General features: G+C 35.6%; 1 protein-coding gene across 23 annotated transcripts; it reads right to left on the reverse strand.

Moving 5' to 3' along the window:
- Positions 1-167: 167 nt before the first annotated feature.
- Positions 168-24,640, reverse strand: Nhe2 (Na[+]/H[+] hydrogen exchanger 2). Of its 23 annotated transcripts, none has more exons than XM_070209411.1 (21): positions 24,182-24,640; positions 22,355-22,595; positions 20,036-20,299; positions 17,365-17,561; positions 17,106-17,226; positions 16,629-16,767; positions 16,333-16,550; positions 15,976-16,268; positions 15,582-15,707; positions 15,341-15,498; positions 14,823-14,961; positions 14,236-14,250; positions 12,597-12,653; positions 12,410-12,496; positions 12,145-12,325; positions 11,378-11,500; positions 10,436-10,645; positions 7,855-8,067; positions 6,980-7,316; positions 5,092-5,394; positions 168-2,609 (listed from the first exon to the last, which is right to left on the reverse strand). In XM_070209411.1, the coding sequence occupies exons 1-21, from the start codon at positions 24,638-24,640 to the stop codon at positions 2,066-2,068; spliced, it is 4,425 nt and encodes a 1,474-aa protein (XP_070065512.1). In that variant the 3' UTR covers positions 168-2,065. The 23 variants fall into 23 exon arrangements, 22 of the variants coding, with proteins under 22 accessions (XP_070065512.1, XP_032294742.1, XP_032294741.1 ...); XM_032438851.2 differs by having other exon boundaries at positions 11,378-11,470; positions 12,244-12,325; positions 15,311-15,498; XM_032438850.2 differs by having other exon boundaries at positions 12,244-12,325; positions 15,311-15,498.
- Between the last annotated feature and the right edge of the window lie 3,056 nt (positions 24,641-27,696).

Raw genomic sequence — 27,696 nt, forward strand, 5'->3', positions numbered from 1 at the left:
TTTCAATTTTAGTTTATGCTCTGCAGCAAATTTAATTTATGAACTGGCGCTTTTTATATAAAGTGTCAATTTTTCAATTTTCATCCGATTTATCTGTGCATAATGCTTTATTTATATAGAAAACGCGCTCATAGTTAACACAGCTCTGATTTTATTTCTTTTAAGTATTTTTTTTTTTCATAGATTTTTGTTTTACTTTTAAGTGAAATGACAATTTACAAGAAATGTCCATGCAATTTCTTGTAGCTGTTTATTGTCTTTCGTTGAAATAATAAAAATATTTTTTAGTTAACTAAACACAGTTTTTCTTTTGTGTTTTTGTTGTTAGTTAGTTGCTGACAATATAATTGGTATTATGCCCGATTTAATTCAGCTTTAATGTGCATATTTAGAAGGCAATTTGTTGGATATACTCACATAAAGAATCACTCAGGACAAATAAGAAGTACAATTTCCTACTAAGCATGTGAATTTTACTTTTATTTTGTAGGTTATGTTTTACTTTTGAGGTTAGGTGAAAAAAGTAAATGGCTACCGGTTTGATATATCGACTACATATTGAACATATTGAACTGCAAATTTATGGGGACTCCCGTGTTCTGCTCATACAGTCGAAAATTCACGCATACTTAGACGTTAAGATTTACTCTCGTGCTACACATTTCTCATTAGTTTGTGGCTCGTAAATGTTTACAAAAATAATTTATAAATTACACAACTCTTGCTAAATAGCTATAATATATTATTATTTAATATATATAGGTATTAACTTGTATAGTTTTGCTTAGAAATAGATTTCTTATGTATTATTAAATGTAGCTCTACGACTTCAGGCGGCTAATTTCCGGTTTACTTTATACACGCTACGTTAAGTACGACTAAAATTGAACTAAATACTGCAGCAACACAGTTATAATTATCCATATAGATATTATAAATTTGTCTAAACTAAAAGCAAAAGACAATTCACGGACACACAGCTAACTAAGTGTTAGGACTTAATCTGAACTTTGGCTAAATTGTTAATTGATAACACAATTGTTTCTGGAACACATTAGCATTAGGCTAGCTTTAAATACAGTAAATACATTATAAATAGATTAGTTTATCATTTGAAGAATTTAAATGGTTCGAAGCAGCTGAAAAAATTCTGTTTAACTTATAGTTTGTGTGCTAGACGTACGTACAATCGTTTTGTTTTTCTTTCTTTTCTTAAATATCCTTGCAGATCCTAACTATCCAACTATTTAACGGACCATGTTAACTGTCTGTGCTGTGAAGTTAGCCTGCTGAAATTTGGTTTAGAAGCATATTTTAGTTACAGGTGGTATGCATAATCGGAGTTGGCCTGATCGGAACACTAAATCATATATCTACGTGAATGAGACACTGTTCACTTTTAAAATATTCTTAACATAATTTTCATGTTAAATATTTACCATGCTCCTTATTTCTGGATTGAGTCCTGTTATTATCGGATACCATATACCACATAGCTAAGAATAATAGGACCTCTATATCATATAGCTGCTATAGGTAGAAAAGGTCGAACGTGAAGTTCTTGAATGAGAAACTTTTCGTTTTTCATGTTAAATATTTATCATGCTTCTAACTTCCCGCTAAAATCTTATAAGTATCAGACGGGCATTACGTATAGCTGATAGGAATAATCGCTCGAAAAATGGAAAATCTCTTCCGTTTTTCAAATAATCGTATGTTAGACCCTTTTCTTATCTACAACGGATCAATATATGATAGAGCTCTTCTAGAAATAATCTGTAGGTTTTTTGAAACATTATCCGCAAGGTTATTTAATCCTCGGCAAGCCGAAGCTTTCTATGCTCTTTTGTTATATACAATTTTTGTTATGGGATTAATTATAATATAAAGCTTTCTTATTTTTTGTTTTAAACCATTTTCAAAATGTTCTTATATACATATACATAATATATATGTGTCAATTATATTCATGTGGATAGTTAGGTAATCGTTGCCGAACTCAGTAGAACATTTCGTATTGGAAAAGACGCCTGGATCTGGCGCGAGTCCTCCAGCTGCTTGACCCTCAAATGATGCTCTCGTCGTTGTTGCGCGTCAGGCGAATTGTTGTCGTCGTCGTCGTCGTGGGGGGTGGAGCTGGTGCGGCTCCAGCTGCAGCTCCAGCTGCTGCGCCATGCCGTCTGCCCAGCTCGTGTGGGCGTGGCGTTGCGGGCGTTGTGAACGTGGTGACGACAATGTTCTCATCGTCATACAAATCAAAATCCTCGCCCTCATCATCATCCTCATCCTCCTCCTCCGTGTCCGTGTCCGTATCCTCGTAGTCCAGCAGCGCGCTCGTCACTTGATTTCTGCCGCCCCCCACGCCCACAGCCGAACCGCCCACCGCGCCAGCGTTCATGTGCCGGATCTGGGCACGCGGCGTGTTCGTCGTCGCGGCCAGACGCGGCAGCAAAGGTTCACGTCCGGCATGCATTACTTTCGCGGAGGCCGAGGCGGAGGCGGCGGCGGTGCCAGCCAGCGGCACCGCGTCCCAATCATCGGCATCGACGGGCTCGCAGAGGGACTTGGAGTGGCCGTGCTGGTAGCTGGACTCCTCGGGTATTGTGTCGCTGAGATTGTGTAATTTTGTTGTTGTTGTTGTGTGCAATGGACGTGAAGAGAAGTCGAAGAAAGTAAATGTCAATTGTGCGTTCAATTTTGAATCGAAGTGAATGCGAACTATGATCGGGGTCTACATTGAGGCAAAGTACAACTAACATAATTATTTAACTTTAAAGGGTCTACATCAAAATGGAACTAACAATAACGAATAAAAGTACTTAGAAGACAACTTCTTACGATTATCATAGAAAACACCAAAAAGGCAGAACCCAAATGAGAACAAAGCAAAAAGAAATAGTAATAAGTTATATACAATAATATAAAGCGTAAGCATTAAGCGAAAGATTTAAAAGCTTGGTTTAAAAGTGAGAGCAGAAAACACAAAAAAGCAATTCTAAAATACAATTTATCTTTTCTTCAAAAAAATACTTTTAGGCACAGTTAATAACAAAAATAACTGCCAGCAGTTCCTTAAAAATAATAACTAATTTTTTTAGCTTTTTTTTTTTGTTGGTTAGTTTTCATTTAAAAGAGGTTCAAGTGCAACTGATTTTGCTGATCTACAATAAAACAAAATAAAGCAATTTATGCAAGTTAAATTAAATTACATGTGGTTTGGTTCACGGTTTGAACCGGTTCCTTGCCCATAGGTTCGGTTTTTGAACCGGATTTGGGTTCAGAACTTGCCTTTTTCTATTTATTCTATTTATAAATGAAACTATTTTCTGTCAAATTGCTTTTAGCTTTGGTTTTTAGTTCAGTTCACAACTCGAACCAGTTCCGCTTCCATAGGTTCGGTTCCCGAACCGGTTTGAACTCAAAGCTTGGCTTTTCCTATTTCTTCCATATTTGATGGATTCTTAGTTTAGTTTACGGCTTGAATCAGCTCGTCTTTCACAGGTTCGTTTTGTGAACCGAACTTGGTTTCGCCAATTTTTTCTATATTTTAATGTAACTAGTTTCTGATAATTTTCGGTTTTGTTTTTAGCTTTGGTTTTTAGTTTCAGACTTGAACCGGCTTAGCTCAAAACCGGTTTGTAACCTAGCTTTTCCGTAATTTTCGATAGAGAAACGAGACAAACTTAAATATTTGCAGACGGAATATCTGTCTGTTTTACATTTTATGCTCTATACTATGAACAGCTAATCAGTTGCAGGAGTACCCCTAACATCGCGCGCATAATAGTTACATTTGAGGGGTGCTTAGCACAGTCATGAACTGCTTGATAATTATATTAAGCGAGCCAAAATACTTACACATATTTATGAATATATAAGTATATATATTTATGAGCCAAAAGCCAACATATACTAGACTTTCATAACAGCTCGACTACTGTTCAAATATTTTGTGTATATATTTTTGTATATTATTTATGTGTGGTGTGTGTTTACTAAGTGATTGATGCGTTTGTCTGTGGACTATACAGCTACACGGACTCAATGGAAACGGCGCTAAAAATATAATCAAAATTATAAACAAAGAAAAATATTGTTACCCAAAAAAAAGAAAGCAATTAACAATTTTGATAATATAAGCAGATGTGCAAAATTGTTTAGTAAAACGCTTAATGTTCATGTTAAAGTACATGGTAAATGTTTAAAAATTGCATTGCGTTTAGTTAAATATATGTGAGGCGTTAAGTAAAAGAAACAAAACGGAAAAACAGGCTTCTTTAAAAAATTGGATGTTCATGTTAGGTACATGTTAAAGTGCATGGTAAATATTAAGAAATGGCATTGTATGTTGTCGTGGCGTTTAGTAAAGGTAACAAAGCCGAAAACGAAGCGTCTTTTAAAAACTAATAACATTATTATTTTTCATGTTTAGTACATGTTAAAGTACATGGTAAATCTAAGAAAATTGTATTGTATGTTGTTGAGGCGTATCAACAACAAAAAAAAAAAAAGCTTCTTTTCAAAATGCACATGTAAAACATTTAGTGTTCATGTTAAGTACATGTTAAAGTACATGTTAAATATTAAGAAATTGCATGGCATTTGGTTAAATGTTTTTGTGACGAATAGTATAGGTAAAAACACAGACTACTTTTCAATTATAAAATAAATTAGTAAAAAAAATTAAACTAAATTAGAATTAGGATAGAAAGTTGCACCAATTTATTGACTTCCTGCCTGGTAAACTATGAGTCACATTTCTGAATAATGTACTTTATGAGTGCGAAATGAATTGATGCCAATTGCCAGAGAAGTTGAAAGTTGCAAGCTAAAACTAGCTATATCGGTATTATATAGAATTCATATAGGGATAGACTAAACTGATATCGATTCAGTGAACTTTACGAATGATTTGCATGAACTGATCTTGTACTATATACAAACTATGCAGTTAGGGATCATAAGTGTTAGTTTCTTGTCTGGTTTGACGATATACGATTGGTTGAAATTCGACATTGGCCGGCTTTAGTTGTATTTTGATTGCCCATTTTATTGTTTTCTGTTTGGTTTTTAATGGGTCACTCGGATTACTTGGAATAGTATGTAGCTCCGCTACTCTCCGATGTTGGGGAACTGTAGTTGGTTGTTGACGAGTTGCTCGGGGAATTAAACGTTGCCGTGGTTGTTATTAAATTAGCCGAGTTGCAATTGTTGACAGTGCTTGTTGTTGTTGTTGTCGATATTATTGGTTTGATATTGGTAGCAGTTGTTGCTGTTGTTGTTGTTGTTGTTGTGGCTGTTGTGGCTGTTGTTGTTGTTGTGTTCTCTAGCAAATTACTAGCTCCCGGACTACAGAGCAAAACTCGACTGGGTCTGCGTCCAGTTGCTATGAGTCTGCGTCGAGCATTTGGGTTTTTTTTTTTTTTTGTTTGGAAATCGAATTGAGAGCACACAATTAAAGTTGAGTATTATAAATGAAATTATGGCAAAAAGGTACGCACAAGTAAGAGCATACATATTCAAATGCATAAGCAAACATTTTTGAAACTGAAAAGCTGTTGAACGGGACGCGGGGATTTGCGAAATATGCAGCAATTTATCACAATTTGGGCGAGGAATTTGTTGACAAAAAAATAAAAGTAAAACATAAATTTCTGGGTTTCTTCTAAAATTAATTTAAATATTTTGAATTATTTTGTGTATTTTAGTACTTTCATTATTAAAGCTTTTGAGTTAGCAGAGGTTAAGGTTTACTTTATGCTATTTTTTTCATGCGAGGTTCTAATTTTCTTCTTTTTTTTTTTAACAAAAAAGGGATCCATAACGTTTTTCTAGGAATTTTTTTAGTGTCTGCGCAAGCGAATATCTTTCTGTTAATATGTAAAAAAACTATTTTTGAGGAATAAATATATGAAAATTTAATAAGCTGAATTATTTTATTTAAGCTTGCTGCGATTGAAAACCAAATAGGATTCTATTTATTCGAGCTGTCTATTGAAAGTTTCTAAGAAAAATATAGTTGAAAAATGTCGGCAAAATAAAGTCAGATCTTCATAAGATATGTCAGGACTATCGATGAAACAAATTATAATATTGGTTTTGATGTCCATAGTAAATAATTCTTTTTTGATATATCTCGGCTTAACAAAGGTCGGGAATGATAGATTATTTTAGACTCATGGATCTCGACTATTAAATGGCGTTCAAAAAAATCACACTCCAAGTTTTGACAAATTTGAAAATGAGGTCAAGCGATTAAATCACAAATTTGGCTGAAATGCTAAGATATTCAATTTATGATTCAATTTAATTCTATAGACAAAACCGAATGATATTTATTTATGAGTTTAATTGGAATATTTCGGGTGGATATCTTCAGATTTTTAAATTATATACCTTTTCTAAAATAACCTTTAAGTTATACTTTTTATAATAAACGATTAACAAGCTGCCTGATACAAAAGAGTACAATTACAGCAGCTAGGTACAGCTAGGTACATTGATCTAGGTACATGGCTATATGTACCTATTGGTAGACTTTCATGATGATATTTATCCGCTTAAGGATTTCAAAAAAAGGTTTTAATTTGAATATCTCGTGTAAATACCTTTAGATTTTCGAATCATATAATTTTGAGCGAAACCCATAAATTATAATTTTTATGATAAATGATTAAGAAAGCTGCCTTACAATAAAAAAGAGTACAAGCAGCTGCCCTTATTACATAGACAATATAATATTTGATATTCGAATGAATGAAAGCTATGCAAAGTCTTATAAATAAACAGATCCACACTTAAAAAAACAAGCACAGAAACGAAAAACGGAGTACATAGTCACATGCAGGGCACATTTTAGCAACAAAGAACAGGACACACACACACTTAACTGTGCTCGCTGTGTGTGCGTGCGTGTGTGTGTGCTGGTGGGTGTGTGTGTGTGTGTGTGTGTGTATGTGAGTGTGTAACAAGGACTTACCCGCTAAGCTCCAGCATTGAACCGCGTCGCACGTTACGGCGATGGCTCGCCGTGACCGGAAACGGACCCGTATGTCCGTCCGGGCCGACCAAATGGGCGCCCAACGTGCCGGACGATATGGACTGCGATCGATTGTCCAGCCGGGGATTGTGCATCGATGTCGATGGCAGCTGAATCAACGGATTGATGGCATTTATTGTGGGCACAACCATCAGATCCTGGCTGGCGCTTGCGGCGTCCACGGCGCCGCTGCCGAGGCTGCCGGCCTTCGAGCTGGAACTCTCGCGACGGAACAGACCTATGACGGACTTGGGCTGTTTAGGCTTGTTTATACCACCTGTCGGGGTCGTGGGTGGGGGGGCGCACAGTTCCAAGTATACAGGTGTGTATCGAAGTGTGTGCGTGTGAGTGTGTGTGTGTGTGTGTGCGTGTGGGCGACAGTTACCAAAGGATAAACAATGCGGCAAAGAGAAGAAAACACAAAGTTCAGGGAAATTAACAAACAAAAATAACACAGAAAAAACTACAAAGTGTTTTTTACAAATATCCAAAAAAATTTCACTTAATTTTTACTCGCGAATCAATTTTTTTTTTTTTTTAGTTTTATTTTTTTTTTGTGCACTTAAGAAACACAAAAGAAAACTATATAGATAGATATTTACTTATGTACACATGTAATTTGTGTTATTTACACATGTTCTTCATCTTTTCGGCAGAGTTTCTTAAGGCCAATTTTCAATTTTCAATTCAAATAGCAGAAGAGTTTGTAAACGGAGACGGCAACTGTACATTCAGTGTTGGGAAACGTATACGTTGCCGCCCATAACTCAGAGCTGCGCCAGTGTTGTTAAACGCTTGACAACTGTTCAGCTTACCTAAAAACGTGGCGCTTGGCGAATTGTAGGCCAAATACTCCTTGTTCGAGGCCCAGGCGGGGAATTCATTCTGCTGCACTGCGTCCGTCGACTCGTCGCCTCCTCGCTTCCATGGCAGCTGCGATTCGGTAGCTGTGGGCGTGGCCACTCGACGTTCGCCATCCGAGTCGCGCGACAAATTGCGATCCTCTTCGGGTATCGGATGCTCGGCCACTGTGTAAGATAAATTGCGAGTGGTAAAGTGTTAGAAAATTCGAATATTTGTTAGCTTTTTCATGCATGCATCACGCGTTCAGCTTAAGCTCAATTATCGATAACTACTAGAAATATCGAAGAAATGGTAGGACAAGAACAAAGTGTGCTCAACTTAAATGCAAATCAAGTTCCGTTAAAAACAGTGTTCAAAACGAATCGAAATGCCGAGTGGCAAGGCTGCGAGCCAGTGCTGAGCAATGAGCTAGACTTCAAAGGAAGCCCGCTATGCGGAAGCTTGTTGAAGAGCCGCCTTAAAGTTTCAGGCTTGGATAAATGTGGGTCGCAGCCTAAGCCAGTATTACCCATTCTTTTTTTATGTATAGCAAATAATGGGTTATGTTCACTTTCACATCGCATGTGTTTTTCAAAGTTCTTGGACACAACGAAAATAAAAATATGCTTGACAATTGCGAATTATAGAAGTTTCTTAAATTTTAAATATTTCAAAAACACATGCGACATTTGATTTGATTCGTCTTAGCTTAATTATGATAATAATAACAATTAGCCTGATTAAACAAATACAAACAAATGTTGGGACTGGGAATGCTAATGGATAAGTTCTGTTGTTGTTGTTGTTGTGTAATCGCGACTTTTAACTTAAGAGGTTGTATACGATTCCGGGATGGCAACAACAAAACACTTTGTCATGCACAAAAATGCCATGCTGCTTTTCGCTTGAAATGTTTTTTTCAATTGGTTTCTCATATCAAAGGTGAATTTCAATTGATTTGCGTAACATTATGGTTTTGCTAAATGTACTGAATTTTGGTATTACTTTGTCAGATGATCGCCTATTCTTATCGTTAATGTATGCAACTACGAGAACTACAAGCTGTTCTGCATGTTTTATTTTTTTTGTCTTGAACAAGCAATTTAGCGAATGTTTTAGCTAAACAGTCGCTTGATAGACATTGATGACAACTATTTATGACAGCTAGATAACATTGAAGATTATTACAAAATACTTAGGTCCGTTTTATTGTGCTCCAATTAAAGTTGGTGTCTGTTCAACTTCCGTTGTATTTAAAGATCTGGCTGATAAAATTTAACAGGCAGTTTAACCACTTGGTAGACATTGAACATAAAGATAGCAACATGGTGTTGTCAGCTGTTATTTACGTTTTACTGTTTAAGTTGATAAAATGTACCAGACAGTTATTCGAGTTAAATAAATAACATAAGATAGATAGGACGGTTATGCCATCTGTACTTTAAATGAAATTGATTTAGCTGATAAAATTTACCAGGCAGTTGATTCACATTTTAAATATTTGACATTAAGATAGAAACACTATGTTGCCATTTTTTATTTACATGCAATTTATCTAGCTGATACAATTTGCCAGGCACTTTATTAATATTTTATTTACATGAAACTGAATTATAGACTTAAAGATAACAATGCAGTGCTGCCATCTATTATTTGATTTTCTCTGATTGGCATTAGGATAGCAGCACAGGGCTGTCTTCTGTAATTTGACTGTTACTGACATGAACCTTAACGGGAGCTTAATAAAACGGGCCTTATTAACAAGTTGGGAATTACCAAAGAAAATAAATAAATAAAAAGCAACAGAAATAAACTCGGTATAGCTTAAATAGCGGCTTGAAATGCTTAGCACAAATAACGATTGTACAATCAACTTCTCTAAGATTATGAGACATTATACGATTATAATGGCTTTTATTTTGATTTAAATACACAGAAATTTTTGTGTGTTTAGATTTATTTTTTATGTGTGAGCAATGGCAAACGAATGAATGGAGATGGGCTTTTGAGAGTGAAAGAGAGAAGCGATAAAAGAGATAAGTTTACGCAAGCAGGCCAGTTGATAAGGAAATTATGCCAGAAATTCTCTTTGTCTGGCTGGAAGTTGAATAAACTTTGCACTTATTCTTTTGCGCTTCTCTCTGCAATTTAGTTTGCTGAACCAGTATGAAAAATACGAAAAGGCATAAAAATGCATTACATATAAAAGTATATATCGGAATCTAAGTATTTAACTGGAAGATAAAATTTTCCACTTCGGGATATATTTTGTTTACAATTTTGGATTGTATGTACAAGATATACTGGCAATATTTTGTACATTTGTAACTAGAATTTAAATGAGGAGGTGAAGTTATCAACTCGAGCGGGAATATTTTTGGATGTTGTACAGATGTTTATGCATATCAGAGATGGATGATGGGAGTATGAGATGTCTCTGGATGTGAATATATAAAATTCGTATAGCCAATGCATCAGTGTGTTTTATTATTTCGTTTTTGTTTTTTTAGATAATTAGGATTCTTGGTAGTTGTGTTTTTTGATATTGTTTACCAATGCTCTGGTATGAACGATCCCGTCGCCAGGGCAGGATCAGTTCGGCCGCTGTGGGTCCAACTGACGGATCGGGCGAGTCTAGATCTTGCTGATCGTCGTCGAGCTTGGGCGCATAATGCTGAACGATGCGCGCCTTGGATGCATCGAAACCGGGCAGGTTTTGAATATGCGCTATCAGGGAGTTATTATTGGCGCGATCCGAGTCAGCTAATTGTGTGTTACAGTTTATCGGGGGCATATCGAGCAACATATTGGTTATATGTTAAATCAAATGAAATTGGATAGGCATAAAATAGGGATATAAAAAACAAATATATAGAAAATGTTGTCGTTATATAGCTTTTATTTAAATCTAAATTCTCTTAGGCAATTTGCGTTCAAAAAAACAACGGAAGTATACAAAATAAAACAGAAATCAATCAAATAATCAAAGAGTCTAGCAGAAGCTCTGGCTCAACAGTTGATCTGTTTTTTTCGAGGCATAAGAAAATTACAAATTAAAAAAAAAAACAATAATAAAAAAGAGTTTGTCTAGAAACAAAAGTTGGCTACTTGATATAACAAATAGCTAACATCTTTTTACACAATTAATCGTACAAAATGTTTACAAACTTTCTTAACTTTTTCTTTATTACTGTACTTTAAGCTGTTGTGTCGCGCACATTTCTTGTACAGAATCATATGAAATATAGTACTTGATGGCATTTTTGTGTAGTCAATTGTTGAGATAAAAGTATAAAAATGGAAAAAGACACGAGTCGGTTATCGCTATATAACCACCGATCAGGCGTTCAGTAAATATATATCTCTAAAAGGTTCAACTGATAAATGATAAACAATTAAATCGGATAATACTCGATGGGGCAATAGCCCTATTTGTAAAATCGCATACATAAACTGGATATAGCCAAAAAACATATAGAAGCTAATGGAACTTACGTGATGATTTTGCGGTAAATGTGAGACCGTCGTCCCAATCGTCGCTGGGTCCAATCACATTGATCTCATTCGGATTCTGCGGGCATTCCTCGGCTGTTTCGTTAAGCATATCGTTAATATAGTCTTTATACGATAAATCATATCGTATAATATATGGCACACAGATAACAGTGTTGTTAAATACAAAATGAGGCAGTGTGGAAAATGCGTGTTGTCAGTGTTGTTAAATGTGCAGAAATTTTGAAGTACAGTTTTTTTTCGATACAACCAATTTATGTTTTTTGTTTTCATCGGGTAGGAAAGCGCGTGTTGTAGGAGGAAGATAAAAGAAAGTTTTGGGTTTTCTCAATTAGTGACCAATTTTTGTTTTTTCGTTAAAACTTAAAACTTATTTAAATTATGATTAGTAACAAAATGTGTGGGATTATGTAAATGGGGGCTCGTAAAGTTGTAAATGAAAAAGGAAAAAATTTGTTTGAAAATTTTGGTTTGGTTTTATGTCTTACGAGCCCCAACATGCTTATTAGAAACTTAAAATTAATGAAGTGCGGGTTAATGAATAGTTATAAATTACTTAGATTTGGAGAGAGGAAATCATGCTACGGAAAAGCTGAGACTACACATCTGGGATGCTGTCTATAATGTAACTAAAAAATTAAAATTTTTTGGTATAGCTTTCTACAGCTACAACTACATTGGGAGTAGTTATTTTTAATAAAATATTTAATTGCTGTAAATTGTCTTTTTTTTTTTTTAGCGGCATTTACCTATGTCTAATCTACGATATTTGTTAAGTGAATTGTGAGTATGTCTTTTTCTGTAAGATTTTTTGCGTGAATGGTTTGAACTCGAATTCGTATTCGTACCATTGGAGAGCTGCTTGGTGGTGCCGTTCTGTTGGAAATCATGGAACGAGACATGATTCTGTTTAACATTCTCTTTGGGCTCCTAAAAGTGTAAATTAACAGATATATTAGATATATATATATATATATATATATATATATATGTATATAAGGGGCATTCGCTTACCTTGTTGCTGGCGCCACGTTTGCTGCGCTTGTGATGTTTCCGATCGTTGAACATGCGACGGAAATTCATTTGCATTTTATAATTGACCTAAAATTAAACACACAAAGACATATGTTTTCAATACAATATTGTTTAATTTCCATAGTATTGAGGTGCTCTCAGAGATTTGTCAATGTGTTCGACTCACCTGTGTGGACAAATCTCTGTCATCTACTGCGTGTCGGCTATAACTAAGACGACGGTGCTGTAAGGAATATTACGAAAGCACATTAAATGCCATATTATAAATGGTGTTTGTTTTCTTTTTTTTTTTTTAAATTTATTTGACAAGTTATACGATTAATTGTAAATTTGCTGCTAACTAGCATAAACAACAATTGATTAGGTGAATAAAGACGTCTCACAACATTTGTACAGCTTACATATACATTAAGATAATATGCTCTGAATATGATTGAATATATTTCAATTTATAGATTGTTATTAAAGGGCGTGCTTGTGGGCACAGCAAATGGAGGTGCACTTCGGCCTGGCCGCAGCGAGAATACTCTTTCCAAAATATAAAGAATATATAGCATATATATAGAATATATCCAATATTCATTTTTTGTTGGTTTTTAAGTAATAACACACAAAGTTATTTAACAATTAGATAAACTGAACAGTTTTGCTAAATTTGAACCGGCGACTTCTCGCTAGTTGACTCGAGGCGCAAAAAAAACGGATGCATTTCGATTTTTTCTCCCACAACAAACTTGTATTTTGAAAAGAGTATATTTTTGGATAAGGGATTTAAATTGCAACACAACATTTAGGTATATACAAATATATATATAAATATAAGTATATTCTTGTTGGTAAAAAGTGTGTGCTTTACAGGATCTAGCAAAAGAAGAAGATTAGTAAAGTAAATTGTTAGAAACAAAATTCAAATAAATGTAACAAGCAAACCCGAAAAAAAATTGATATATGTGCGCATTTCAAAATGTTTTTTGCTGTGCTGCAAACGAGTTTAATTGGATGTTAAGTGTTGAACCTGATATAATTGTGATGTTTCGCAATTTTAGATCAAATCGCCAACTACTCTAATACATTTATAATGGAAGATGAACCTACGGTTCCACAATATGTTCAATATTATGGAAATTATAAGAGCTTACAATTTTTTTTAGAAATATTTTGAATATTTGTAAGTCAAGTCTTGAGTTTTAATATATATTTGTCTAGCCTGCAAAAACTACTTTGAAATACTTTTAAGAAATAAAGAATAGTACCCAAACAATTATAATTTGCTATTAAAGCATTGTTAAAGTATTAATAGTTATAGATTAAACAACGCTATTCTGGAAAATTCACATATATATATTGTATATCTCCCTAATAGAAACATGTTCTGTGCTTGTTTGATGTACAATGAATGGAAATGTTTTTGAAAAACTAATAAAAATGAATTTGAGTTCTGAGTTTAAGTTCTTATCAAATTGAATTTAAGTATACATAGATTTATTTGAGAGTTGTTAGCCATTTAGAAAAAAGTTGATTATCAATACGATTTGTTTGTTTTATAGACACCAATTATACATTAAGATATTGACTAGAAACTGTAACTGTTAATTAATTAGTATAATTAATGTTATTAATTATATGCATTACAAAAATGTCTTGCAGTCATTAGTACAGACACACAAAAACGTGTAACATATACAGAAACAAATGTTTATCATTTTAATTGATTATTAATTAATTTTATTTTTTTTTGTAATAAAAGAAAGAATAAAATGAAAATTAAAGAAATTCTTAAATCAGTTGAACCAATTTATTCGTACCATTTGTATGGAAGCCTTTCGTTACGAAATATTTGAATATTTTGTACAGTTTCGTAAAATATTTTCAAAGCACACAAAAATTTGAAGTAGTTTTCGAGATATTTTGTATTATTATATTTTTGACGTTGACGAGAAGTTAAAGTTGAAGTTGAGTTCGTAACAACGGGAAGAAATCAAAGAAACGATTAATTACAAATATATCTAATTATATAGATATAGTCAGCATATATATGTATATATAGAGAGAGTGAGTAAGAGATATATATATAAAGAGAGAGAAGGAGAGAGAGAGAGAGAGAGAAGCGTGTCTCAAAACGAAATGCCCAAAAAGGAAACTAAGGTGGAAAGCATAAAATACAAATACGACTACGAGGCGTCAAGTATTTTCGGTGATATGGATTGGAATTGTGATATATATATCATATAGGTACTCAAAAACTTGGGCCGTGTGTGTGTGTGTAAGAATATGCTATAAGATATATAGTAGTTGTAGTAGTTAAAACTGTCACTGCTATATTATAGAAAACCAAACCAAAATCGATTATTATGCTGAAGGTGCTCAACTCGATTGCGAGCTGCATACGTACCCTTCTATATGGCTTTAGTTCTTCGGCCAGCAGATGGTGTATCTTGGCATCTGTCAAATCCTTTTTGGATGGATTATAGTCCAGTTCGGCCATGTCCAAGTTGTGGGAGCACGAGTTGTCCAGATTTGTCAGGCTGGGACTATTTGAATGGAGCAGACACATGGAAATTAATTAAACGAAAATATATTCCTATATATATATAGAGATACTACCAAGTTTTAAACAAAGATACAGATAAACGAATTTTAGATATGCAAAAGTTCTTTAAATATATATATATATATATATAAAGTGTAGAAGAGAGAAGTATTTTTGGAGTGTAGAAATTGGGGGCCAATCCGGTAATTATGTTAATTTTTGTGCTAAATTTTTCATGCCAAAAAAAAATTACTACAACATTTCGTTTTAAATTTCTTGCATACATGCATTGTACGGCTATTGTTATCGATTATTAATTATCGATTATCGATTATCCAAAATTCGTTTACCAGGTGGTGTATATGGTTGGCGGTGCCCACCTGCCGCCAATATAATTATTGGTATAATTCCTAAACAATGCACTCATCGACTCGGTGCCCGTCATCTGGCCAATTGTCGACGGATTACGACGCATCACCTCCATGGCATCCCGCATGGTCAGCTTGGAGTAGGTCTCAATAATTTTGGGTTCGGCGCCCTGTAAAGCATAGAGAGAAGCATTGGGAGGGGAAGAAGTTAAGTATACTCAGCTTAAAAGTAAGATGGAATTCTGATACCTACCTTTAGATCTCTGATCAGCAGGGGGCGTATGAAGCGATTGTCGAAACGCTTGAACTTATCACGCACATTGTAGTTGCCCGTCTTGCCCACAATATCCTCAATGCCAGCCATCAAGTGATCCATAAACTAAAAGGATTCAAATGAGAAAATCATTGTATAAATAAGCAGGACTGATAACTGCCTGTTAAAGTTCATGTTAATTCATTTTCAGTAAGAGGTGCATTAGAATGTGAATTTATATCAGCTAAGATCTACAGAATCTATTAGCTTTTATCTTCCTTGTAAATATTTAACATACAGATTAAGTTACAAAATTCCTTAAAGTGATTCTGAATATTGTCAGCTAAGATCTATTAAATTTATTCTGAGCTTTAAGAATGAGTTTTTAACTTACACGCTCGTGAATTCGCTCGTTCATGCTGGGCTTCCGCTTGTTGGCTCGCTTCACGTTAAGAATCTTGACAAGTGGCTTTATGGTGATGCCTTGCACAAACACCGTAAAGTAGATCACAGCTATGGTTGTGGTCACATACATATTCTTATGCTTGACCACATTCTCATCGACGAGCAGGACGAGGGCAAAGGCAACGGCGCCCCGCAAGCCACCGTACGACATGACAAACTGATCCACTCGCGACAATTTGTGCAGTCGAAAGCGATTGGCAATGGCCGACAGCAGAATGACACCTGTACAGGTTGCAGTAAAGAACAGTCAAACATTCAAATGTGGAGCTAGATCGAATATACCCACCGATAACACGAAATATGGAGCAGAAGGCAATGGTTAGGATCACAAACCACGTATTCCATACGTGCATATTGTTGACGGTGGCCACGCCTAGGAACATAAATATAATCGTCTCCGCCGAACTGGATAACATTTTCAACGCATATTTAACAGTTGTATGCGACTTTTGCGATATATTCGACTCCACATAGTTCTTCATCGTAATGCCGCAGAAAGTAATGCTGGAGATAGGCAAGAAATAGAAGGACAAATATTTGGTTATGATAATGTTGCTATTTGTTGCCACAGATCATACTCACGCCAGAATGCCGCTCATGTGAAAGATTTCAGCATTTAGATATGCCAGATAGGCCATAACAAAAATAAATATGGGCTCTATGACACGCACATGATCCGTAAAACGTGTTAGCAGACCCGTCAGGAAGCCCCAAATAATGCCTGTAATATATATAAAATATTTATAATCAAAAATATGAAACTGAAAGTGTTCAACAAAGAGTCCCTGGTTCAATGCCCCGCAAAAATCTTATTAAATCAAACGTTGTTTTCGTTACATTTTTTTTTGTTTAATATAAATTTATATTAATTAAGAGAATCTGAACAGACGTTGTAATTAAATAATCACAACACATTTCTGAATGCGTCAAATAAATCAATTTGACATATAGGAAACTGACTCATCTGACCGCAAAAGCATTTATTATGGACTATATCTTCTTATTTGATTTATGTATATTATGCATTGTTGCTTTATATAGATTATATATGGCACTTACCTATGGCAGTTCCGCCCAGGGCCACAACGAAAAACGAGCCCACGCCGCTGGCAATGTCCTGCGCCATAATGTTGGGCAATCCGATCTCATTATAGACCTCCATCATGTGATACATGACAACCTGCAAGCATGCAACAGGCAATTAGTAATTGCACCTCGATTAACACTCAATCAAGCCACAAGCCGCATGATTTGATGGGCTTGTGAAACTTCCTGCGAATTACCCAATGAAAAAAAAAAACAAAGTAGTTGTACTTACCGTGACGGCATCGTTGAGCAGGGACTCGCCAAAGACGACAATGTAGAGGATCTCGTTGACGTGTATTTCCTCGAATACGGCAAGCACAGCCACCGGGTCGACGGCGGATATTAGCGAGGCAAACAGAAAGACGTCCAACAACTTGGGCGTCTCATCGCCAAAGACGCCGCACAGCCCACACGCGTAAAGGGAGCCACCTGCAATGCAAGGAGTCGATAAATCTCAACATTCTGCTTTTCAATTAATTGCGCTGTCAATTGCAGCGGGCTTGTTCACAGTTAATTGCACTAACTTGCTTAAAGGCGTTTTAATTGCATTTGCTCAAATGAAGTGTCTTAATTGATTTTCAAGTTTTAAATATCTTCTATGGCGAAATTACTTAAATTCATTAATATTTCAGAGCAAGGAAGGCTTTGGTAGAGGACAAAATAAGATAAATTAAATTAAATCTTAAATATTGTCAAGTTTAAAAAAATATTAATGAACAAATTATTTGTAGCATAACTAGTTCTTGGAATAAAATGGTGCGCTGCAGTTTTGGGTGAGGCTTTTCTTTATAAAACTTATCCCATTTATGTACAATTTAAGTTCCAGGCTAGTAGTAGTATAATTAGTAGTATTGATAGTTTAAGTAGTAATAGTAGTAGTAGTATTTCCAGTAGAAGTAGTAGTGGTAGTAGTAGTAGTAGTAGTAGCAGTAGTAGTAGTGGTAGTAGTAGTAGTAGTAGTAGTAGTAGAAGTAGTAGTAGTAGTAGCAGTAGAAGTAGTAATGGTAGTAGTAGTGGAAGAAGTAGTAGTAGTAGAAGTAGGAGTAAAAGTGGTAGTAGTACTGGTAGTAGTAGTAGTAGAAGTAGGAAAAGAAGTGGTAGAAATATAAGTATTACTAAATGTGCTAAATACAGTACTATGAGTCTAACTGGTTATACAATTAGTAGTAGTAGTGGGAATAGTAGTAGTAGTAACAGCATTAAAAGTAGTAGACGTGATAGTAGTAGTAGTAGAAGAATGCTAACTGTACTGTGAACTATACACCTTAACAGACACAACATTCCAAGCCGGCGTTTCAATTCGATTGTAGCCTAACCTAAATTAAAGCAAGTCTTGAAATAAAAATCCAGTTCGCCTCTGAGGTTTACTTTCCCATTATTCAAGGCCACATAAATAAATGTAACTCATTTGTAATTATAATAATATTGCTTTGAACTAGAACTGAGACTATTTTTATGCCTTCATACATATATATGCCAATCTGAAAAGTTACATAAATAAACATATAAATCGCATTCGTTATTATATCTGAAATTAATGAAATAATTTTTAAGCCCAGGTCTGAATTAATAATTTGCCAAACACAAATTTAAGCAGTTGTGTGTGTGCTTTGAAATTGACTTTCCCAACTTTTGACAAACATTAGCTGTAATAAAAAATCTCTTAGATCTGTAGATATTTGTTTGTTTTTCATAAAAATCACGTTAGATTGTTTTTATTTCTAACAGATGTGCGCCAACCAAGCGTAATGCCTCGTGCCTTCATCATTAGAGGAAGCCCCAACCCCACCAATTCCATTCCAATAGATGTATATCCCCATATATCCACATCAATCGCATGTTGTGTTACATTTTGTATAAATCACGTCTAAGCGGTCATCTACAACTGTCTTCCCTCGCCGCTTGGCCCCTGCTGCTCTCCAGGCGCTTGTTACCCTGCCCTTGGACAACATTGTTCGTTGTTCGCGTGCCACAAATTTTGATGTGTTTAACAAGCGCGTCGCCATTGTAATCAGTCCTAAGTAATGCTACAGATATATGTATTTCCAGTAAATTTGTTTACTTTGTCAGCGTGCGAAAAACACAATTGAAATGTCGTCAGTTTGGGGGGGAGCGAAATGCATTAACATAATATATGACTCGAGCTTAGTAACTATTTTCAAACATTTATTGTGAACACGAGAATGTGATGTCTGTTATATATGTAAGGACGAGTCATGTTCAAGGGTAGTAAGGTCTTGAAAAGGATTTAATAATAAATAAAATGTATATATTTTAAATTGATGCTCTAATGGCTGAAGTAAACGGGACTGTTCATATTGAAAAAAGGCCTTAGCCTTAATAGTAATAGTTTTATAGGGGGTTTTCACTGCTCATTTGATATTATTATTATTATAGAGAAGGCATTAAAATGAGTTTAGAAGAGTGGGCTGTTTTTATTATAAAGATGAAATAATTCGTATTCTTCTCAAGATTAAATTCAATCCTAATTTTGTTTAGAACTTTGAATAAGAAATCAGAGCTCTGTTGGGATGCCCAATAAGATATTCGGTATATTCCAAATATAGAATCCGTTTATAATTCCTAAAAGGTTCAAGCTAGAACTGAAATAATGTTGTTGATGCTGATAAAAATTCAGTACTACTCTTAAGCTTAGGCGCATAAAACTAGCAGACTGTGAAAAGTTAAAGAATCCCCCGATAAAGCTGTTTACTTCATTTTAAGGTCTATTGACATTGGGGAAACTGCGCTGTCATTGGGCCACTTGATGGATGAGTGCGAACCACACGAGCATCAAGTTTTGCCCCACTTTGGCTTCTACTCTTCGTTTGGGCCATGTTCCGCTCGTTGGCGACGTGTGCGATGACGCACCATTAAAATAATCAATTTAATGGAATACTCACCAATTGTGGCCACATTGAAGATGGTGCCAACCACGGCCATCAGCAGGATGGTGCCCAGATTATCGAAGAACATGCGATTCGGCATAAAGTAGCCCGCGTCCAATATTATCGGCGGCAGCATGTAAAAGAAGAACGTGTTCGGTGTCAGCGGCGAGACGGCAACATCTGTGCAGAAATAGAGAACAACGCCTATGGCCACGCCCACAACGATAAGTAGACAGGATTCCGGAAATATCAGATGCAATTTGGGCGTCATGTGAAAACCTGTGAAATGCAAAAAATTTAAATTAAGCAAAACAAAACATACAAAAACCAACACACAATAGCCACAAATTTGCATATGTATCTATGTGGGCGTCATGGGGCGTGGCGGACAAATACATTTACTAAAATTGCACAAAAGGTTTGTTTTTTCTTTTCATATTTGCCGAGTGCCTATAAAAACCGACACGAGAAAAACAATTTCCATTCCAACAATGGCACATTTACATGAAAATGTGAATATGCTCTCCGCACCGCCAGACACCCTTCCCCAATGGAGCTGCTCAACGATTATGGCTGATTCTTGTATTTGGGTCAATTCCTTTAATGGGGCCAAATATGGGTATACACAAATAAAACACTCTATGCTGAGACACGACACTTTAGAAATATATACGATAATGTGTGCTAAATTGTTTTTGAAACTACATTTTTATTGACTCGCGACGAAAGTTCTTAATATATATCTCCTATAAAGTGGATTTTTGGGAGAAGCTTTACGTTTGCATATATATGTATGCCTTATTGTACCTGCAAGCGTGCATGTTTTTTTTTTGGTATATATGCAAACATGCTTGCATGCGTACATGTATGAATACATGCCCAGACACCTACAGGCACACACACCTATATGCATGCATGTGTACATACAAACACATATATACATGCATGCAGACATATGTATATGTTTGTGTGCATGCCAGCATATTCATATAAATGCTTGTATATATATGTATGCATGTTGGTTTCTATTATGTAGACATACATACATACATACAAACACATGTACAGCATTGCATACAAAAAAAACCGACAAAAATATAAAAAAAAAACACTACTCTACCAGCTAAGCATGAAAAACTGCAGAGCCTAATTGAATTCTTGAGAATCGAGGAGAAGAGCACTCGGTAGAAATTAATTTTATTTCAATTTGCAGAACAGCGACAAATACGTTTGGTCTGCGTTTGGTATTAAAAAACAAACATGCATGCATACATATATACAGTAACACACACACGCCAACATACACCCACACACACACACAAACACACTCATATATAATACTTATATGCGTACAAAATACTTGTATTATTATATATTTTGTTTCATATGAGCTCACGATTATAAAATTTGTATAGAATCCTAACTTTATTTATTGCTATGTAGTTTATTTATGTATTCCATATATATATTTCCATATATAAATATATATTAAAAGAATATAATCATAATTATTATAGTTAATCTTTGAAAATCTAAAACTAAATAGAGGAAATTAAATACGAATCAGAATTGAATTCAAAATCGATGAGCAAAATGTTCATAATTATGAAAATTGGTTGACAATGGAAGTTAACAGAGAGCACATAATCTACAAAGCTATCAATGCTAGCAAAATGTTTGCACAGCTGAAAAAAGTGGCCCCGATAATTATGTAAGTAAGTAAGTAAGCTCACTTGGGGCAGTTGACAGACAGAGAGAGAGAGAGAGAGAGAGAGAGAGAGAGAGAGAGAGAGAGAGAGAGAGAGAGAGAGTAGGGGGTTCCTTTGCAATGAACCAATAAGTGAAGCAGTTGGCCTTCAGCAAATGGATTTTTGTGCAAGCCAAGCCACGAGCCGGCTAAAAGAGCGGGCCAACAAGATAGCAAAGTCAAGAGTTGAGAAAAAAAAAGAGCAGGTGCCAGTCAAAATCGAGATTGCAGCCAAATCGTTTATGCAATCTGGCAAATTGTTGCGCCCGGGGGTTTGGGCCTTGCTTTCTCGGGGGTGGTGGCTGCTGCTTTTTAGGGGCCAGTGTCAAGGCTTTTGGGCGCTTGTTGCGCCACTTGGCTGACTCTTATGCAATACCCTTCAGCTGCACACCTAAGCACACACCCAGGCACACACAGACAGGACGCACAATCAGCAAAAGTCAACGTTATATAAACATATTGATTTTGCCCGCCTGGCAACCGGCGAACCGACGGAAGCCCAGGCAAATAAGTAACAAATAAATAAATAAAATATGTAAAAAACGAATGCATATGCTTTACATATATTGACATATATATATACGCACCGATTTTGGCTATGCTCGCCGAAAGTATCCAAATGCCAATTATGAACGGCGTCTTGACCCGCGCAAAGTCCACCTGGGAGAGCGGATAACGTTCCGTGTGATGATGTGCCTCGTCCGTCTCATCGTCGAGCGACACATCGAACAAATCCTTCTCAATCTTCGCATCACCCGTCAGCGGTTCGGCTTTGGGCAGAGCCGGAGAAGCAGCTGTTGATGCTGGTGCCGCTGTCGTCTGAGGCAGCTGAAGTAAGATTTTGGAAAAGATTTGTATTGTTTTGTATTGTATCTAAGCAACCCCTTCCGCTAACATGGCAAATATTTCCAGCTACATTTATTTTTTAAATAATCCCCCAACTATCCGCAACTATTTAGGATAGATAACCTTTTAACTTCAATTCTCTGTGCTATTTCACTATCTTAACTGCCTCATAGAGAAAGCCTGCTCCAATTACAGTCATAGTAAATATTACATATATCTTTTCTGCCAACTGTCTAAACACTTTGTCTGATGGATGTGCGATTCAGTCAACAGTTGGCGTCAGCTGAAACTTTTGGTAATAACTCATGACAAGCGACATTTCTAACTTTTGTTGAGCTTCTGGCCTGGTCAATTACCATAATTAGAGGCAATTTTGCTTGCTGTGTTCGAATCGAAATGGCTAAAACTTAACGACAGTTGAATGCCAGTCCGAGCCCTGACATTTCCTGGGGGCACAAAACCAGTGTTGTCAAGTTTTGAGTTGCAAAAAATACTCTAATCAAAAAAATGCTTCAAACAGCTAATCCAAGAAAGCCTTTTTGTACCTCTTAACGGAATAAATAATCACGTATTTTATAACACTGCTTATTTTGAAATAATTCGCACACAATAGTGTTGGAAAACGCTGCCATTTTTAGCTTAGGAACAACAACCTCAAGTTATGCAAGGATTTATTTTTGTATTATATAAGAAAAGGAAATTGTAATAAAATGATAAAATATAGTGTTGAAAAACGCTGCAGTTATTTACAGCTTAGGAATGGAAGGCTCATGAAGCAAATACCAAGAAATTTGTACAATAGTGTTGAAAAACGTGATAATCTCCAACAGTTTAAGAATGGAAGACTCAATAGCTAGCTACTCATAGATAGCTGAGAAATAATAATATTTTTGTTTAGCCAGAAACTATTTTGCATGCATTTTACTCAATTTAAGAAAAGTAAATTATGAAGAAGTGAATCGCAAACAATTTTAATTCCGGTGTTGAAAAACGCTGCATACTTTGCGAGCTTAGTAAAGGAAAACTAAATACTTGGTTAGGTATTTTTAATCCACTAAGAACAAGAATGCAATTAGTTGAAAAGCACTTTGTAGGGATAAAGGAAAATAGGCAATAGCTCGCATTCGGCTCTTAAATAATAAAAATTAAAAAATGCGTGGAAACTTGCGTCGAGCTGCCTCTATAAATGTGTAGTATATATGTATGTTTATATATTTGTATGTAATATATGTATGTTTCCCACACTATCTATGGGAATCGCATTCCAGACTATCTTCGGTTCTTATAGTCCGATCTGTATGAAATTTTCAGGGCTTCAACTTGGCAATCTACAATTGTACAAATACTTATACTCAACAATATACATAAATCGCTTTGGCGTTATCCAAAACAACTTGCAAATATTGTTTTATTAAACAAAAATGTAGAGAGAGAGAAGGGCGGAAATGAGAGCTCGTCTGCCATTGATGAGCTGATCGTAATTACATTTTCAGCTCCTACTTATCTAATTTTTCAGCTATTCTTAAAAAACCCACAGAAGAATATCGTAATTAAATTTCCATACTTACGTTTAGCTGCGTGACGGCATCCGCTGGCTTGGCGCTGGAGGCGGAACTGGAGCTGGAGCTGGAGCTGCTGCTGGAGGCGCTAACATTGGGACGTGCCTCGATGCTGGTCAGCAAAATGCAAATGCCGCACAGCAGCAGCAACAGTTGCCGCTGCCAGCTGCCGCCCGGACTGAATCTTGGCCGTTTGCTCGGTGGAGATTGGGTTGTTGTTGTTGTTGTTCTTGGTGGTGCGGGTGGCAGACGGAGCACGCTTTGATTAGGAGTCATTGGCTTAGCCGGCTGACAAGCTGTTGCCACGGGCAATTGAATTTCTATAGCATTAAGGGAACTTGGACTTGAACTGGAGCTGGGTCTGGTCGGGCAGCTGCTCCAGCAGGCGCGCCGGGCGAGGTTCATTTGTTGTTGCAGCGCCGGCGTCGCGCTGTCGTAATCCTTTTCCGTCCGGCTCACCATGCTCATGCTCTGGGCTTTTGTTGACTTAGGTTGTTTATATTAGCTGCGACTGCGACTCGGTACACGGCTGAGTTATTGATTTTAGCGGGCATAATATACGCTAGGTGCGAGTTTACTTTGTGTGTTGTCTTTTGCCGTCCGTATTTGAGCACAATTTGCCGAGTGTCTGTAAGTAGAAAATTAAACAAAACGTTAAACGGGGTTTGCCAAAGAACAACTAGGAGCAGCAAGTACATAGAGCATAATAATATCTAGTCATTAAATTGAGGCGTCAAATTGGGTTTGGCCAAAAACAAGGAATTCCCGGAATTGACGCACTTCCTATCAGGAGAAGGCACGTTATTTCTGAGAAATTAAAGGAATAGAGTTCCTGCTAAATAAATGTAGCCAACAAGTAGGAAATCGAAAATGCAGAAAGTAATTGAAATTCTGACAAATAAAGTACTTGAAAATTCTACGAAGTAACCAAGTAAACACGTTCGAAGAACTTCATAAGAACTGGGATCTTAAAATGGGTACAAAGTTGTCAACAAGGTGACTATTCCTTGTATCCTCTTCTCAAGTTCCACTCTTCTTAAGAACAATTACATTTTAAGTTGAAAAACTTAAGTGCAAAATTCAATTTAATACGTTGTGCACTTTTATTAAGAACTTGAAAATGCAAACTCTTGTATAAAGTCAAGCATAATTAAAATTATTTAAAACATATTTGAGATCGAAATTTGTAAGAAACAAATTTAATAGAAATAAATGAAAAATAAATACAAATAAAATAAATAAAAAAAAATATATATATAAATAATTTTCTACGACTTTTTTCTCCAGGAATGAAAAGCTTACCTGCCAGCAGAAATCGAGCAGAAGAACTTTTAAGTTCCTTCCAAAATTGTTACCTAGCTGAAACTTATCTCACAGGATCCTTTCTCAATATTTGTCTATTCCGTTCTCTGTTAAAAATAGGCTGTTTAACGCTTCCAACCTAACCTATCCTAATCGAACTGCTTATCGGGCCGCATTAAACGACCGACCTGCCGCAATAACCAACGGAAACTGGTTAATATCCAGTAAATTCACTTAGCATGAAAACTCGCACATTAAACGGCAGCTGTTTGTCCAGAGCACAGCCAAAAGCCTGGCAGACAATAAAAAAATGTGCTAAAATCACGCATAACCCAAGAATTAAATCTTTCACTCAGCTCACGGGTAAGAATTGGCGCCATATCATTTACGGTCTAAATGGCAGTAGTAGGAGTTTATGATGTGAGGAAATAAGATATAATAGAACTCTGTGTATGAAAATTAAAGTTATCTGTATATCATCGAGCTCTTTGTATTAAAATTAAAACCCAGCTGAAGACCCATTTTTCTTTACCGGCTAAGAATTGGATTAGACTTTTGTGATATATTATTATATATTATCTCCCTTCTAATTTTCCAATCAATTGCAATCTTAAGTTTGATTTCCGAACAGGTTAGGAAAATGTTAACATTAAAAGTTATTTCATTTTCTATCTATTTCATAATTTATTTAAATTGCATGGCTTCTTAAAATTCTCAAGCAGTTTAAACCTTAACCTTAACCCCAACATACTATACGGATCTTGAAGCTTTAGGAAGGGTTTCTTTGCGGAAATCTTTAATCAGCTTTGATTATAAAATATTTTAAAACCATATATAAAATACTTTTACTATTAACTGCCTGCTAAATGTTACTGAAGTTTCCAATTTTTCTTCGATAAATGATCTTGCCTTTGTGCTAGTCCAATTTTTACTACACACCTCTCTCTTTTAGTTAATTTCCACTGTTAATTGGCAATCAATTTAAATGTTAAACAGATTGTTGGAATTTTGGCCAGCTTAACGTTTAATCGATCGTTAAATATTGAAATTATGAGTTATTTGGACTTTTAACTGGATAGATCCAGTGCACTTAGCGCCATGCTAAATAAGATACCACGTGTTAATTGTATTTAAAATAAGAGCTAAATAAACAACCAGATGTCTTCGCTTTACCTTTCCTTTTATTGGTTTGTTTTTTTTGTTTGTGTTTTTTTTTTTTGGTTGGCTATCAGCGCCAAAGATAAGCGAACATTTTAATTGGGCGCAAACGCCGCAAAGTAGCTGCTGATAGCAATAACAATTGTTACAGCTCGCTCTCATTACAGACGCGTCTATCTATAAAGTCGGCACAGAAGATAAAGCGACCAACATCGTACGATTATTATACTAGATGCCAGGGTAAAAATCATCTTGTTGCAGTCAAGTGCAATGTCGCGTTGACACGATCAATTGGCTCGTTTTCCCATTTTTCCAATAACTATGCAATTTGCCATCAATTGAAAACGGAATTTACTTACATATTATTATTATTATTATTATTATTTCGCAAGCATTGACCCTCAATAATGATTTATTATTGCCGCCTCATGATATTCTATCATTATACCCTTGCATAGGGTATTATGCATCTGTCAACAAATAGGGCAGACATTGTAGGAAATATCTGCGAGTCAACGTGTTTATATTCCACGTTTGATGCTTGTTACTACGTATATAATATATAAAAGTCGACTGGCCGGTTCTTAATTATATCATACTACAGTTAAAATGGGAAACTTTGAGACTTTAAACTATAAATATATGTTATCTAGCTTAAAATATTCAGAGCAGAAGGGCCATCATTATATCAGTACCGCCTCCTATATTATGTATAATATCGATTTTGAAACAGAGTTTTTTAAGCATAACTCAAGGATTTATACAATAACGGTTAGTATCTACAGATGAGAACTATATATCATATTTTAGATATCTTTCCCATTTCTTCCTATAATTGTAAAAAAATAGATCTTTAGCAATATAGTCTTGGACTTTAGTATTTACGCACATTCATAGGTCGTTTCATGAAGATCGGACTATAATTATCAAAGTAAACCAGGGACGCAGTTCCCATGTAAGGCTATAGCCGAAGGAAGAAGAGGCACATATGTGTGTATTTTCATGCATATATGTATAGAGAATGAATGCTTGTTTAGAGCATCTTCCAGTCGGGAATTCCTGAC

The sequence above is a fragment of the Drosophila virilis genome, chromosome 4, assembly GCF_030788295.1.
Source record: "Drosophila virilis strain 15010-1051.87 chromosome 4, Dvir_AGI_RSII-ME, whole genome shotgun sequence".
Classification (NCBI taxonomy): Eukaryota; Metazoa; Arthropoda; class Insecta; order Diptera; family Drosophilidae; genus Drosophila; species Drosophila virilis.